At 39.1% G+C, this 16,894-nt stretch overlaps 1 protein-coding gene across 3 annotated transcripts in view; it reads right to left on the bottom strand.

Annotated features, from left to right (window-relative positions):
* The window catches only part of ikbip (IKBKB interacting protein), a 29,350-nt gene extending 12,659 nt beyond the window's left edge, over positions 1-16,691 (bottom strand). Inside the window, exons 1-3 of one of the 3 annotated variants that reach the window (XM_043713656.2) lie at positions 16,086-16,691; positions 13,829-13,946; positions 4,910-8,384 (exon numbers count right to left, since the gene is read on the bottom strand). In XM_043713656.2, coding sequence (XP_043569591.1) covers positions 7,668-8,384; positions 13,829-13,946; positions 16,086-16,240 — 990 coding nt within the window. In that variant the 5' untranslated portion in view covers positions 16,241-16,691 and the 3' untranslated portion in view covers positions 4,910-7,667. The other 2 variants (XM_043713655.2, XM_043713657.2) reach the window with 2 other exon arrangements.
* Between the last annotated feature and the right edge of the window lie 203 nt (positions 16,692-16,894).

Below are 16,894 nucleotides of genomic sequence, written 5' to 3'. Positions count from 1 at the left end.
AAAAGGGTTGGTAGGAAGAAAGGTGGTGAGAGATTTGCGCTGGTATTCAATTGAGGAGCATTGGTGCAGCAGATATACTGGATTCAGCAGGTAAGTGCTGGAAATGTGTTGCTGGAAAAGCGCAGCAGGTCAGGCAGCATCCAGGGAACAGGAGAATCGACGTTTCGGGCATAAGCCCTTCCTGAAGAAGGGCTTATGCCCGAAACGTCGATTCTCCTGTTCCCTGGATGCTGCCTGACCTGCTGCGCTTTTCCAGCAACACATTTCCAGCTCTGATCTCCAGCATCTGCAGACCTCACTTTCTCCTCAGCAGGTAAGTGGTTCTGTTTAGCCACTTGATTTCCCAAAATCTAGAAAACACTACCAGCAAAGATTCAATTTGAAATAACGGTAGAACACAAGACTCATAACCTCACAATAACAATCGTAACCCACCTCATGCAAATAGTTGGTTTCCTGTCTCTGCTTTTTAACCTCTGGTTGAAGATTTGTTATTTTATCAATAACAAATTTCTTTCCAAAGTTAAATGAGAACTGCTTCTGCTTTATGCATCTGTAACATTTGTTGGTGATTTTCTGTCTGTCCAAGTTGAGTATGAGAGTGCAGCAGAGATTTTGCTAAATCCAAGTGGTGCCCCATGACTGCAATTATCATCAATATCTTCAACAAATTTGCAAATACAAAGTGGTCTGTTTAATAATGAAAACTATTCAGGACCACAGTGAGAAAATGAGACAAAAGCACTGTTACAAGATATACCATTTCTACTGTAATACAATTATAAATAATATAACACATGAACAAAGTACAAAGCTACTCTAGAACCATCACATTCTCTCAGACACTGAGGAGCAATTTCTGGTACATTAGTGATGCAAAGTCTAAAACTAGTTGACAGTTTTCTCAATTTTTAATTGTTGATGGTTTATGTGAAAGTACTGGTCATTCTCACATAGCTTGCACATCACATGGAAGGGAAAAAATGTTGACTATAATACTGAATATATTGGGGCAAGAAATATTTCCACAAGTGAAATTTGTGCTAAATGGCTGTCTGCCACAAGAATACTTTGTTGACTTTGTGATCCCTGTGGAGAATCTCACTTTTTTTTGGTTCTATTATTTTTTTTCTCAATGTATCTGTAGGGACATGCCTTTCCTCAGAGAAAGGGTTAGCTTTCTGCAAAAGCCTCTCCATTGCAAACTATTAGCTGGCTGCCCGTGGCAAGTTTCTTAACTACTGAACCTCTCAAGTTTTCAGTCTTTAGGATCAGTCTATTTTGGAAGCCGATATAACTAATATTCTACAATAATAGCTGTGTAGTATGGTGCAGTGATTGAGTGTAATGTGCAGTGGTCCTTCAATGCAAGAACAATCATGGCATTATTGTTCGAGGACTGGGAATTTGGGGTCAGGGCCTGTAAGATCCACCACAGAATTTTCTTCCTGATCTGTTAACATTTTCCTTGACCTACATTCTGTGACCATGATTTGCTCTGATTCAGCTTCCCCCCAATGCACTATATTGCCAATTGTACCCACAAATCTGCATCTGATTGTGATCAAGTATTGTGAATATGTGTATTTGGAATTGGTAAATGTGTTAAACAGGTACTGAGATTCATTCTAGTTTTTTTATTGAAAGCAGTTTGATTTTTCCAGCTTCTGCAGCAATTCTATCTTAATTTAGATTTGTTTCACAGGACAGTTTGCTCAATTTTAATAAACTAACTTGAATAATTAATGATTTTAATTGATGTGAAAAAGGTAATCCATTATTCTGTTTGTGGGAAGTTTGGAGAACTATTTAGATATTTGCTTTGATATTCATGTGCAACATGAATAAAACAGAAGCACTCAGTGTATAACTATCAATTTAAAAAGTTAAATATTTGACAGTAAGGATTTTGACAGGACTTTGTTGCTGTTTTGAGCACTATACCCTCTCCACACTCCTGAACCCACTGAACTCTTCTGCACCTCTGAATCTACCATTGCATCTTCATGTCAAGCTGCAGGATTTTATTAAGTTTACTGCAGAAATGAGGCTGAAGCCATTGTAGACTTCTGGTGGCCTTGAATTTGGGGATGGCTGTGAGTTATTTCCAGTAGATTTGCTTCTTTTTCCATCAAATATTCAGAAAAATGTGTAATGCAAATCGTCCATCTCTTTTGAGAAATCAAAGCAAAGTTTAAATGTTGGTTTCAAGATTTGTTCCTTGTGGACATATGGAATACTGACAACAGAATGCAGATCTGTGAAAACAGGACGTCAGTCTCTGTACTACATAACCTTCTGTAGGCTGTCGGACTTAGCTGTATATTCTGAGTAGATACTTCTGGCAGTATCAAGCATAATTAATGGAAATAATTTGAGAGGAGCCAACAATTCTTCAAGTATTCAAACTGAAATAAGGTTGTATTTGATGGAAGCAGCTTTTATAGGACACAGACTATGTATTATTACAAGTTGCAAAACTGTACAATAGTTATGGTACTAATGAGATCTGTTTTTGCAAACGTGTTATGCAAATTCAATGGTTACTTAGAGTTTTTTGAATAAAATCATTATCACACGTGATTATTTAGAATGCCATGCCATTTGGCATTCATATGGGGAAGAGGATGCTATTATTTAATATATTGAACAGGTAATACTCCGTGAATGCTTCTGTTGTATTCATGTTGCACAGTGAATATCAAAGCAAATGACCAAATAGTTCTCCAAAAACAGAGAAATGAATTACCTCTTATTATATACTAATTATGTATTATTTGTAATTCCAAACAGAAGTTTACCATATGCTTTCCCCAGCTCATTATCTTATTTATAATTATTTTAAAATAAATCTTGCCTTCATCTTGAACTCTTTTGATCCTTTACATATATCATGTATTCATTCATAAGATGTGGGCAGTGAGTCCTAGGCCAAATATTCTTGACTGCTTTATCAATGATGTTCCTCTGTCATGAGGTCAGAAATAGCAATTGATTACTAACGTTTAGAAAATGCTCAATGCAATTTGCAAATCACGTATAATGAAGCAGTTCTTCTGTAGCAAGACTGGACTATATACAGGCTTGCTCTGAAGTGGAACATAACATTTGCCTCATGTAAGTGTGAGGCAATGCCGATCTCCAACAAGAGATCATGTAACCACATTCTATGACATTATCATAATGAAATCCCCACTATCAACATCCTATGGGTTACCGTTGACCAGAAACTCACCAGCCGCTTGAAACCTGAAGTTTCCAGAGAACACTACCATTTCCTTCAAGATAACGGTCATCCTGATTTGTAACTGAATTGCAATTCCTTCACTGTCACTGGATAAAAATCCTGGAGCTCCCTACCTAACAGCATTGTGTACTTGCACATCATGGACCCTTGCGGATCAAAGTGATAGTTCGACACCACCTTCTTAAGGGCAAATGAGAATGGGTAACAAACCCTGGCCTTGCCAGCAATGCTCATATTGCATGAAAGAAAACAAAATACTGGAAGGCCATTATTTAATGTCTAATTGTTCTTAAGCAAGTAATGAGCCAGCCTCACGAACTACTGTACCCAAGTGGTCAAGGAACACCCAAAATGCTGTTACATAAAGAGAAAAGATTTTAACCAGCAGCAATGAAGAAATGCAAGTCAGCATACAGTTTGACTTGGACAGGAACTTGGAGTTTGTGTACCCATGCAGTTACTTCCATTGTCGTTCTATGTGGTCAAAATCATGGTTTTGTTGAGATGCTGCCAAAAAGTCTTGGAATGTTTCTTAAACACATCTTCAAGCAGTGAAGGGAGTGGGTGTTTAAAGTGGTGGACAAGGTACCAAATCAGCAGGTGGCTTTTCTTGTATGTGCCGAATTTTTTGAGTATTGAGTAAGTTTAGCGATCCATGCAAGTGGAGAATATTCCATTTCACTTCTGACTTGTATGTTGTGGGCCGGTTTTAGGGAGTCAGGAGGTGAATCAGGCACTACAGAATCAGGCACTCCAGTTTCAGACTCTTGCAGCCACGGTAATTATGTGACTGATCAAGTTATGTTTCTGATAACAGTGAAGCACAGAATGTTGACAGCAGGCAAAACTGACAATGCCAATGCCAATAAGTGTCAAAAAAACTCACTAAATTTTGTGTTGTTAGAAGTGGTTGTTATCTAACACTGAGGTGATATGAATGTTGCTTGCTTTTTGTCCAGGTTTTGCTGCACTGGCCAGTACACAAACTACTTAAGTATGTAAGGAAAAACATTATGACCAGATTCTAATTAAGTTAGCTTGTTATTGAATTGGTTTGTGGGACAGTTCTTTCAGTTTTGGCACACTTTCTAAATCGTAACAAGTAGGTCTTTCTTGAGGTGCTTTTGTCATATCCATTGGGTAGCTTATTTATATTACTAGAGACAGTGAGAGAGAAATGAGTGTGGAGAAATAACAAAAGTTTTTTTTAAAAAATGCTTGCATATAGAGGGCAAATCTGATTCAATTCCAACATGTATAACTCCTAACGTTATTAAATACAATCAGGTTACTGAATCAGACACTTAATTTAATAACCATTGAACCATTTTTGATTCAAAAATGAGTAAAGTGGAAAATGAAACCTTATTTCATTACTATTATCAAATCTGAAAAGCAATCAAACGGATTTAAACTGGTCACATTTCAGCACAGTATAAATTACAGTCATACCCAAGAATCAAATTCTTATTCCATAAAAGGAACAATTGGGGAAACACTGACCTTTTATAGGTAGCGTTTAGGGACAGGAAGCATTAACATCTCAGTTTGATTATTCTGAATGCAGAAAATGTTACACTGTTTGCAGAATTTTTGGTTTTCGGTTTAAATTTCTAGGTCTTTGTAGTATATACCTTTCTTGTAATTCAATATAGAGCAAATAATATTAACAGTAAAATCAAATAGCATTTGATTTGATTTATTATTGTCACATGTATCTAGATAGTGAAAATTTTTGTTTTGCATGCAGTACAGGTAGATCAGACAATACAAAGTGCATAGAGTAATAGAACAGTGAAAATAATACAATGTTACCAGTGCAGAGAAGGTGCACAACAGTGAGATCAACATTAAATTTAAAATTTGAGAGGTCCATTCAGAAGTCGAATAACAGCAGGGAAGAAGTTGTTCTTAAATCTATTTGCACATGTATATAAATATCTTTTATATCTTCTCACAGCCAGAAGAGGATGGGAGAGTATAACCAGGGTGAAAGTGGTCTTTGATTATGTTGGCTACTTTCCCGAGGCAACAGAAAGTATAGATGCAGTCGGTGAATGGCTGGTTTGCATGATGAACTGGGCTGTGTTCATGACTCTCTGTAGTTTCTTGCAATCTTGGGAATAGCAATTATCATACCAAGCTCTGATGTATCCAGATACACTGCTTTCTATGGCACATATATAAAAATTGCTAATAGTCGAATTTCCTTACCCTCCTGAGGAAGTAGAGATATTATTGTGCTTTCTTGACCACTGCGTTGACATGGCTGTACCAAGACAGATGGTTGGCGATAATCATTTCCAGGTGATGTTCTTGACCATTTCCATCTCAGCATCACTGATGCAGACAGGGGGTGTGCCCTCTACTCTGCTTCCTGAACTCAATGACCAGCTCCTTCGATTTGTTGACATTAATGGGGAGATTGTTGTCTTTGCACCAGGTCACTAAGCACTCAATCCCTTTCCTCGATGCTGTTTCATTGCTGTTTGAGATCTGCCCTACAATGGTGCTGTCGTTAGCAAACATGTGAATGGAGTTGGGACAGAATTTGGCCCCACAGTCATAAGTGTATAAGGAGTATAGTGGGGGGCTAGGTACGGAGCCTTGCAGGCCATCAGTGAGGAGATATTGTCACAATCTTACGTATTGTGGTCTACAGGTCAGAAAGTTGGGATCCAGTTATAGAGGGCGGGTAGCCTAGACCTAGGTCTCAGAGTTTAGACATGAGCTTTTTTATGAAATTATGGTGTTGCAAATAGGCAGGAGCCCGACATAGGTATCCTTCTTATCCAGATATTCCAGGATGAGTGCAGGACCAGAGAGAGATTAACCTATTATACCAGGTCAACTGCAAAGGGTCAAGTCAATCCGATAGGCTGGAGTTAATGTGATCAATGACTAGCCTCTCAAAGTACTTCATAATTATGGAGGTCAGAGTCACCAGGCAGTAGTCATTGAGACAGACTGCATGATTTTTCTTTGGCACCCGGATGATAGTGGTCTTCTTGAAGCAGATGGGGACTTCAAACTGTAGTAAAGAGAGGTTAAAGATGTCTACAAATGTTCCCCCAACATGTACCACACTCAGCAGACTTAGGCCAGTATTTTTCCAAGGCCATGGAAGGAGAATTTATAATAGGGTGTGGGGATGGGGTGAGTGAGTAACAGACTTGGAACTTTAGAGTGGCCACCTGCTGTTTCCCTCATACTTTTCCCTCCTCATACTTTTCCCTCTGAAGTACAATAGGAGCACACTGGTAGCAGAGTTTTTTACTTCAATTAACTGACATTTAACATGCAAATTATAGTCTTTCCACATTGTCCAGACCCTCTCTCCACTGCATCTGCACCCCCACAAGTGGGGGTGGAGACTATATTGTGTAAATTAAATTTAATTTATTTGGCAGAAAATGGCAAGTGTGTTATATCCTCATCTTTCAGCCTTGTTAATTTGTGAAGGCAGATGTCTCCAATGCTATGCGTCACATGTTCTCAACTGCTTCCTTCGTGCTGGTGGCAGCTACAGACAGTGCTTTCTTCACAGCCTCAGCAGTGCTTCCATTGGTCACACTATGGGATCTGCCAACCTTCCTTGACATGGCCAGCAGTGGATTGAGCTCCCATCTCTGGAACCCACTTCCCTTCCCAAACTGGACAAAGATAACATGGCTTGTTACTTGTCAGTCTCTCCAAAGACACAAACAGGGTTAGACCTGGAAGTAGCTGACATCTGAGAACTTTAAAAGTCTGGAATGCCAGCTTCAGTCCCTGAAGAGCTAAGTTTACTTTGTGCCTATCACCTGCCTTTCTACTGAAATTTAAAAGTTTTACTTCATAGCTTCTTAACTAATCTAAAGCTACTCCTCACCATTCACCTCATTGTATTTATATTCCCAAAAACACATGGTTGCAGATTGCACAACACAGGTTGCTCGTCACAACAAACACATTTCCTTCAAATTGCCGTCAATGTTTCACTCATTAGATATTATCACTGAAATAAAATTAACGTGTTTAATCTGTGAACAATGTCTGAAAGCAAACATGATGATTTGTTTTAAAAGTTACAAATTATACTCTTCCCATAGCTTTTACTCTAATTTTCAACATCTGTAATGTCTTTCAACAAATTTAAGCATTATTTCCAAAGCAATCTTTTGGGTTGTATCATTTCCAATGATTTATTTTACCAGCAGTTAAGTCCAACAAACTACACTTGATGCCACTACATTTGCACCTATGGAAATTTCCTGTCCCAAAAGCAAAGCTAGAATGCATCAAAAGAGTGCCGTTAATTGCATTTGTGTGCACAGTTTACTGATGCAGTGACTTTAATTGTAGAAAGCCATGGACTCTTCTCCTCTTCCTTCTTGTTCGATGATATCCCATCACACAGCTTTCATGGCATCTAGATAATTTATTGACTTTTAAACTGACCATCAGACAATAACATTTCCAGCTCTTTTTTAATGTCCAATATCTCAGTTACGACTTTCAGCATGTTGTCCTCCAAATTAAATATCTGGACTGTCATGTCATCTATTTTCTTTTCAGTGCTAAGGAGGTCACTGGATATCTTAAGAACAGAGTGGACACCATTATCAATTATGGGAAGTTGTTCTTGACATTCTTTAAGTTTAGGTTCATAATCAGAGAGTTTTTCTCCTAATTCTTTATCCTTTGAAATCAAACTGATCTGTTGTTCAGCTAATTTCTCAATAGTTTTCATATTCCAGTTCGCTTGCTTCTCAAGGCCACCCAAATCATCCTCCTCTTGCCGCTCAATCGCCTTTGTGTTTCTCATAGTACTCCCTTCTAAATCTTCCATCTTTTTGGTGAGATCCTTCACACCTTGTTCAACTGTATTAATTTCTGATGAAATTTTGTTATGCATGCTCTTTGACTCTGACTTCAAGTTGGCAATCTCAGTGTTTATTTCATTTAAGCTTTGTTTCCAGGTGTCCGAAATATTTTGAAAATTTTCATTGACATGCTGCATTTTTCTTGCTATCATCTGTTCTTTATTCTGTAGACTAGTCATACTGCTGCGGAGTTCTGACATCTCCTGTTCGAAGAGGGTCATGACTGAGCTGGATGACAGTGCTTTCTGCAGGACGTCTTCGGATGATTCCAGCTGTATCCGCAACACAAAACAGGGCAGATCTACTTAATCAGCAATAAAAGTGACCAAGTTCATTCTGACATAAATAGTAAATGTTTTTACTGCTAATCAGCATCTTCTCCTTTCCAAGAATTTGACTTCAAAACATCGTCCTAGAAATTTATTTAAGTTCACTTTAAGGTGCAGAATGGACAGCACATTCAAGCATGTACACTCAATGTCACAGATGTCAGATACCAGGGCTTCAGTTTAATATTTCCAGAGAATTGTGGGCACCTGCTGATCCTTCATAAACAGTTCACAAGATTCTGGCACTGCTGTTTGGATTAGCTTTCACAATAAAAAATACTCTGAACTGTGCTGGAGAACAGGAAGAGGCAAACAGAGGAGCAGCAGCAGCCCTCACCTGTGCATGAGTACACAAAGGGCACAGTGCTTATGGTTTTGGTGTCAGTCTCCAACAATGCATTTAAAGACTACTTATTACATCACAGAAGAAACCAGCAAGAGTGAGCAAAGTAGACATCTTTTTTACAAATTGCTGACTAAATTTCCCAGAGGAGTATCAAACATAATAATATCAGCTACAATTCCTCTGGAACTGTTTTTCAAAGAGCTTCAGTTTATTGAAATTAATTCAAAAATGTAGTACATGTCAGAAACAAAGTGACCAAAGATTAAGCACACCAAGTCACATTCTTATTGCAGCACAATACCGAAACAATAGGGAAAACTCACAACAGGATCTTATGAGTATTGGCTTAAGTTATATAAATAAATCAATGGTCATAAGATCTCTGTTTGATAAATATAGTAATGTTCGAAGTGTTCAAAAAGGCAATCCAATGTAATGGCAGAAAAGACTATGTATAATCTAGTCTGCAAGAAATTTTGAGATTCTCTGACTGTCATTTTTGAAGGTATCAGACAGTATTGGGCTTAAACTATTAAATAAACTAGTTACTGTAATAGCGTATTTGAAAGAAGTTATAATCTTTTTCACTATCATATTAACCATATACTACAAAAATAATCAGACGTATTAATGTGCAGCATTATATTAGAAACTGACTTTTCAATTATGGGATCTGATTGAGTTCAGGCAGGCTATGGAATGAAAGCCGCCTCTGTTTTTTGATTTCAATCTAGTTCTCAGTAAGCAGTTGTCCACAATAAAAAAATGTGACCCCATGCAAACATTGACACTAAACTGGTAAACACACTTAGACAGCTTATTTGGTAATAGATGCTGGAATGGGATAAACGAGTGCTCCATCTCTCAGTTTGTAGCATAATATTTGGGGGAAAAGTAGAGATAACTCTAATTAATGTACAACCATTTTGCATCTCTACCTGCATGAACAATCCTTGATGAATCAGTGTCTCAGCCTTCTCTGTACATGAAATGGATATATTTGCAGATTATAGCAAATTATATTTTATGTACATGTATATCATAAATGACACCTGCTGAGCCATTTGTAGTTTATTATATACTTTGCTTTGCAAAAAATAATTTTTTTCTATCCTTTAAATCCATCATTCATTTTGCTGGTGGGCACAACATCAAAGGGTTTCCCTTCGATTGGTTGAAAACTAGCTTCAAAAACCAGATTTCCAGGTAACTGAATACCAGAACTGTGACAATTGACATTATCTCATCGACATAACAAGACCATGCCGATCAAAGACAGATATGTATTTCCTAACTTGTTTGTATATTGGAGAAATGAAACAAGCTGTAGTTTATGAAACGTAAACTGATAAATAAAGGTAAAATCGCTACAGTCCTACCAGACTATAGACTGCGCTCCCATTAGAGCGGGTTGACGGAGAATGAGTTTAACCTGAGGGTCACCACGCCTCAGGTTAGTGAAGAGACTCAAAGGAGATTTGTTCATGGTAAACTCAGTCAGTGTGGGAATTGATTTTGTGCTGTTCATGCCCCACTGCTTTGCAAACCAGTCGTCCAACCAACTGAACTAACTGATCCTACAAAAAGACTGATATAAATGCTGTATAATATAACATGACTTGTGATATCAATGCATGTTTAGGTCAAAAGACATGTTTCAATATACTGTCCCAGAAGTAAGATTTAGAGACATTACCAGTAGCAGGCAAATGCAACCAAATGTTGTGGCTCTTATAGCCCTGGCAATTCAATTTTTAAGTCCAGCTTTTTGAAATGAGTTGACAATCATCAATAGTCATCACAAAATAAAGTTATGTTTTTTCAGTTAAGTATGATATGAGAATCAAAAAGATAAGTCAATCAACAGTTTTCAGGTATGGTCAGTGCAGCATCAAATTCTTCAAGCAGCAGGAATATCTCAACATGGTGTTTTGCAGAGAGAAAATTGGGCTATTCCTTCTAACAAAAAAAAAAGAAATAAACACTTCTCCTTCTACATGAGAAGCATCTTTAGCATTTTCTGTAAGAAAATGCCTATATGGATAAAAGTGTTTTCATCGTTTTTTCCGAAGGGCTAGAAATGTTTGAGATTAAAGGCATCTTGCACAGTAACCCCCAACATCACAAACCATAATTGGTGAATCAGTATCGGAAAATATATGATAATGAATAATGGAGGAGTTGAACCTTTTATTAAGCAGTGAGCATAAGTGAATAATGTATGTATTACAACTGAATGATGAAGCAAAAAATATAATGGGCAAATCCATTAGACTGACTCAGTTTGAACACAGAAACTTTGCCTTCATGGATCCAAAGCTCAGTATAACTCTTCCAACATTCATCAATGCAAAACTCCTAATGGGTTCTGCAAATTGCTTGCCGTAACTTCAGCAGAATACACCTTATCTACCTCAACTAGCTGGAGTTTCTACATATCTTCCAAAGTTGTAGCAGATTGGAGAATTAGAGAAATTCTTGCTCAAGTCTTTATCTACAACAAAAGCACAGGCTTTTTTGAGGTTGCTTTAAATAGCTTTATCGTAACATGTTAATGCTAATTATCTAAGATTATTCCAGGGAGCAATTATTGCAGAATACAATATCCCAATATTTCCATGTATTTCACCAAACTAGTGGCTCACCTAACAAAAGGCAGTGATTCCCACTGATAGAGTAAGAGGAAGATTTTCACTGATTGGTACGTTTAGCAAAACGGCTAACATCATCTTCATTTTATTGTTTATACTTTACTCCAAATGATGAATGAAGAAAACCTTCCCTGTGTATTTTTACATGAGAATATTCTTGCCTTTACTCATTACAGCATTTTTTAAAACAGAAATTAAAATGAATCACACTGCAGTTAAAAAGATTAGATAGTATGCAATTGTAAAACAAATCTATCACTAAAGAGCTCATCTTTTATCAGAATGCACCGCAAGTTTTACTGCTGACCCAAATTTGCAACGTGCATTACCAAAGGCTAAGAATATCCAGTAGCAACATGAAGTGTTAAAATGGTTCAGCAGAAATCCCCTTGGTCAATATCAATTTTAATATTTGCATATCTATTTAATTATTTTGAGGAGATATTTTAAAGGTGTTTTGAAAAGTTTTTGTCATAAGATGCTTACCTCGATCAGCAAGTTAATTTAGGCTGCAATAACCTCAGGTAGCATCAAGAGCTGCATATGGATTGTTCAAAACAAAGCCTTAACCTAAAAGGCTCTAGTGCAATATTTCCTCATATATTCCTCATGGCTTCGTCTTTTATAATCATATAAACAAATTTGCAAAGTTCTGCTGGACACTTTGAATTGCATCCAACTATGAAGTTTTTTTTCTTTAGTTTGGATTTGAGTTTGTAAATTTGTAGCAAAGATACAATCACAAATTAATCACCTTTAAAACAGAATTACATATTGCCATACTTGCAAGTCATTTTAATCATTTGTTACCAAAGGAATTGTGTTTTGGAATATTTGGTAATCAACCTAGCAGCCAATAGCACAAGCAAGATGTTTCTGGGAAGCAGAAAAAGGCTATGACAGATACTCAAGTCTTTTCTTCCTATAATATTCAAATACTCCAGTACAGTAAATACACACGAAAACATATGTTATTAAGACATAAAATTACTGGGCATCATCATCTCCTATGTATAGAACCTAATTAATGATATCCTTAAGAAGTACAAAGGGATCAAATCATATTCCTTGGAAAAATTACAATAATAGCAAGGAACCTAAACTAAAACTGAATGGAAACAATTATATTCATGCTTTGCAGGAAGAGAAATAAAGTCTTAAACTGTAGGTTTCACTTTTGGCTTCTCATCTAATTGCCTTCATTTGTTCAGTGACACTCCATGCAAGGCCATATCTATTGCTCAACCTTCGGTGCCCCAAGTAGAAGAGTTCTTCAATATAGAATGCATTGCTTCAGAGAGTAAAGTGTCAGTCACAGACTTCATAGCTGAATGGACGTTTTCTCCCTTATGGAGAATTAAACTAATCCAAAAATTTTGGGGTATTTTCACGTTCTAACCCACTAATTAGGTGAATTCAATTTCACACTTTTTCTTGAGATTTAGGTTGATTGGCTATGCTAAATTACCCATAGTATCCAGGGATGTGTCAGTTAGGTTGATGAACCATGGGAATGCAGGTTTTCATGGATGGGGCGGGGGGGGGGGGGGGGGTTGGATCTGGGTGGGATGCTCTTCAGAGGGTCAATGTCGACTTGATGGGCCAAATGGCCTGCTTCCACACTGTATGGATTCTATAATTCTCTTATTTGATGTCAGGAATGCTACATTACCGATGCAGGACCAAATAAGGCTTATAGTGAATATTGTGTATGTCTGTCTCTTCTACAAGCCTTGTTTCCAAAGGCTGGACCATGCACTTCTTACAGGAAAAGTACTGCAGTGATTTGCCATTGTCCTCTGCAAGATAGCTGACCAGAAAACTCTTGTGTTACTGTCACCTGCCATCAGGCATAGTGGAAGGACTTCTAGGCTCATTATCAATCTGTATGGCCATCTTAGGATCACAGAATTGTTACAGTGTGGAAGCTGGCCATTTGGCCCATCGAGTCCACAGAGACCCTCCGAAAAGATTCCCACCCAGACCCAACACCCCCTACCCGAGCCCTATAATTCCTATGGCTAATCTATCTTGACACTCTGGGCAATTTAGCATGGCCAATCCAAGTAACCTGCACATCTTTAGACCATGGAAGAAACGAGAAGTCCCAGAGGAAACACATGCAGACTCAGGGAGAATTTGCAAACTCCACACTGACAGTGACCCGAAGATGGATCGAATTCGAGTCCCTGGTGCTGTGAGCAGTCCTCATATGGGATGCAGTTCAAGAATTTGGAGGGGAGTCTTATCACTGCATGACAAGATGTCCTTCTTAATGTTAAGTAATGATATTTATGTGAACTTGGAGGAACTTCCTTTTTAAATTGAAATTTAGTCCATTATGCATCTTTCTGCTTAACTTTCTACAACAGGTGTTTTCTCACATTTACCTTTTTTGAAACTTTGTTAATTTCATCTTCCAGGGCCTGGGCAGCTACAGATTTCATGTACAGCTGCTGGTACTTTTGTTCCACATCAGCAAACTTAGCTGACTGCTGGAACATGAGCCTGCAAAAACAGAAGACAAATTTCACAATAGTGAACTTATTTACAATTTGGTACTTGAATCTTCAAAGCAACAGCAACTGAAAGGCAATAGTTCAAATCATCATGGCAATATCTTTAAAACAGATAAAGATTAAGCTAACTGATTTACAAGAAAGGGGCTCAGGGATAAACAGGTAGTAAAAGGTTATACCATCAGCTCTGCACCTCGGTTCAGTGCAAAATATGAACATAAACAACTGCCATGCAAATAGCAAGTGTTATTGATGACCTAACAGTGAATTATATGTTGGTTAGTGATGCAAATCATATCAAGGAAGCCATCAGCCAATACTTTGACTTTCAAATAAAAACAGAAAATGGCAGAGACGCTCAGTGGGTCTGGCAGCATCTATAGAGAAATAAACAGAGTTAACTTTGAGACAATAGTACTCTTCTCCATTCTGAGAAAGTCATAGTGGACATGAATCAGCAACTGTTTCTCTCTCCACAGATGCTGGCAGATGTGAGCTTTTTGATTATTTTATGGTTTGATGTTAGATTTCCAGCATCCACAGTACTTTGTTTAACTTTGGTTTTCAACACTGCATTTGCAATTTGAAAAAAGAAACCACTTTCAAGGGGTTTGGCGATGGAATGTGATTTTCTTAATATGGTATCCTCAATGACTTGTCTAACCACTCTTTTCTTGATTGCAATGCAGAGAGAACCTGGATTATAGAATCATTGAGTTGACAGCATGGAAACTGACCCTTCTGTCCAACTCATCCATGTTGACCAGACATCCTGGTTCTAGTCCCATTTGCCAGTATTTGGCCCGTATCCCTCTAAATTCTTTATCTTTATGTATCCACCCATATGCCTTGTAAATGTTGTAATCTTTAGTAAAAAACAGAAAATATTCATCTGACAGGATGTGGGGAGAGAGTAACAAAGGTAGCCTTGTTCTAGTTCAGAAAAAGGGACTCCAATCTAAAATGTGAACCATGTGAACACAGGGTGTTCTGCTTCTATTTCACTTCAGCATCCAGTACAGTGTCCTTGAGGTGCTGGACACTGAACACCACAGTTGGAGGGATGAAGTGTCATCTTCCTGATCAAGACAGTGATCGTGCTCTACATCTCTACGACTCTACAACTCTCACAATCCAATGAAGCAGGTACTGCTTTCAGAGCGCGACGTGCAGCAGATCCACACAAAGAGGCTGCGGGAAAGTATGAAACTTTCGGCGGCATATCCAAATTAAAGCCACGCGACTTCGGAATTGGCCCCATCCCAGGGTTTCTTAGTCGGTTCAAGTCGGACAGAGTCAAAGTTGAAGGGAGCCCGGGGTTCACGCTCCGTTCGACGCAAGGCGCCAAAGCTGGGTTTCAAAAACCAAACGGTCACAAGCGACCACGTCCACACATCTGCTTCGAGGTCCTCACAGGGAAGAAGAATAATAATAACCGTCTTCAGACATCGCGGATCTCCCACTGGATTAAACCAAGTTTCATCACTCCGGGCCGTTTTTATTGGAGCAGGAATTCGAGCAAATATTTCCCACTTTTTGTGAGTGTGTGTGTGTGTGGCGGGCGTGGGCCCTGACAAGCAGCAAACGTGGTTTGTGGAGCCCAATTCCACTCAATTTAATGTATAGAAAAATCACGGCCATTTTCTGGTGTGTTTAGTTTTAGAGAAAAAAAATTAAATCCGTTCAGCTCACTGGAGCTGTCCGTCCGCCTACAGGGTACATCCTGAATCGTCGACAGTAAAAGGTAAACAAAGAGTTATTTAAAACAAAAAGAAATAGTTCCCCCCCGCCCCCCAGTTCCTTCAGCACCCGGGATAAAATAATTTAACTCTCACCGGAGATTTAAGTGAAGAGGCAACACCCCTCCTCAACGGTTTTTAAATGAAGAGGGAACATTCCTGAAAATTTTCAAAGGAGGGAACATCCCCGAAGTTTCTGAAAGAGGGAACAACTCTGAAGTTTTTAAATAAAGAGGGAACATCCCAAGGTTTTTAAAAGTGGGGAAAACCCCTCCGAAGTTTTAAATAAAGAGGGAACACCCCCGAGGTTTTTAAACGAACAGGGGACAGGCGAAGTTGTCGAAGAGACGAAACGATGTGCGTTGCGGACTCCCAGCTCTCTCCCTTACCCCGCCATGGCCGCGCTGGCGAGCAGCGACAGCAAACACAGCGCATTCCTCACAGGGCCCTCCGACACCTTCCCTCTCGCAGGCTGCTCTCTCGCCCCGTCGCTCTGCTTGCCACCGGCCACGTTCTTCTTCCTCTGCTTCACTTCACTGGACATCTTGCAACACCAGTGCCTCCCCCGGGCCCGGGCGTTCGCCAATTTCTGACCTAATTCCGGCAACCCAGAGGCGATCTCCGCCCTCCCTCTCCAAACCCGGACGCGCGTACACTGAACACAAACCAGTCAGTTATGCCCTTTTAGTTCTTGTCTCTCAAAGGGTTTCCTTTGAGCCAATACGATCTTGCACATCGAGGTGCTAGAGCACGGGAGAACTGCCAGCCTGCAGGGAACGTGGGGCAATGGGGTTCTCGGTGGACCTCCAATTCCCAGGCAGTTTTCTGGGGAGCTGGTTTGACTCTCGCCAAGATTCAGCCGTTGTCTAGAATTAATAATGACAATGGCACAACCGTAGTAAAAATCCATCTGGATCACCACTATTCATCCTGTCTCTTAGTTGCCCGCTTGAAACAGTGCGATTTAGCCTGAAGTCTAGATTAGATTAGATTCCCTACAGTGTGGAAACACGCCCTTCGGCCCAACCAGTCCACACCGACCCTCCCAAGAGTAACCAGACCCATTTCCCTCTGACTAATGCACCTAACACTTAGCATGGCCAGTTCAGCTGACCAGCACATCTTTGGACTGTGGGAGGAAACTGGAGCACCTAGAAGAAACCCACGCACTCACGGGGAGAATGTGCAAACTCCACAC

Source organism: Chiloscyllium plagiosum, unplaced genomic scaffold (genome assembly GCF_037043375.1).
Source record: "Chiloscyllium plagiosum isolate Xiang-an unplaced genomic scaffold, Cpla_swu_hap1 HiC_scaffold_23, whole genome shotgun sequence".
Classification (NCBI taxonomy): Eukaryota; Metazoa; Chordata; class Chondrichthyes; order Orectolobiformes; family Hemiscylliidae; genus Chiloscyllium; species Chiloscyllium plagiosum.
Note: the sequence above shows the minus strand (reverse complement) of the source record. Positions and strands in the feature narration are given on the sequence as shown.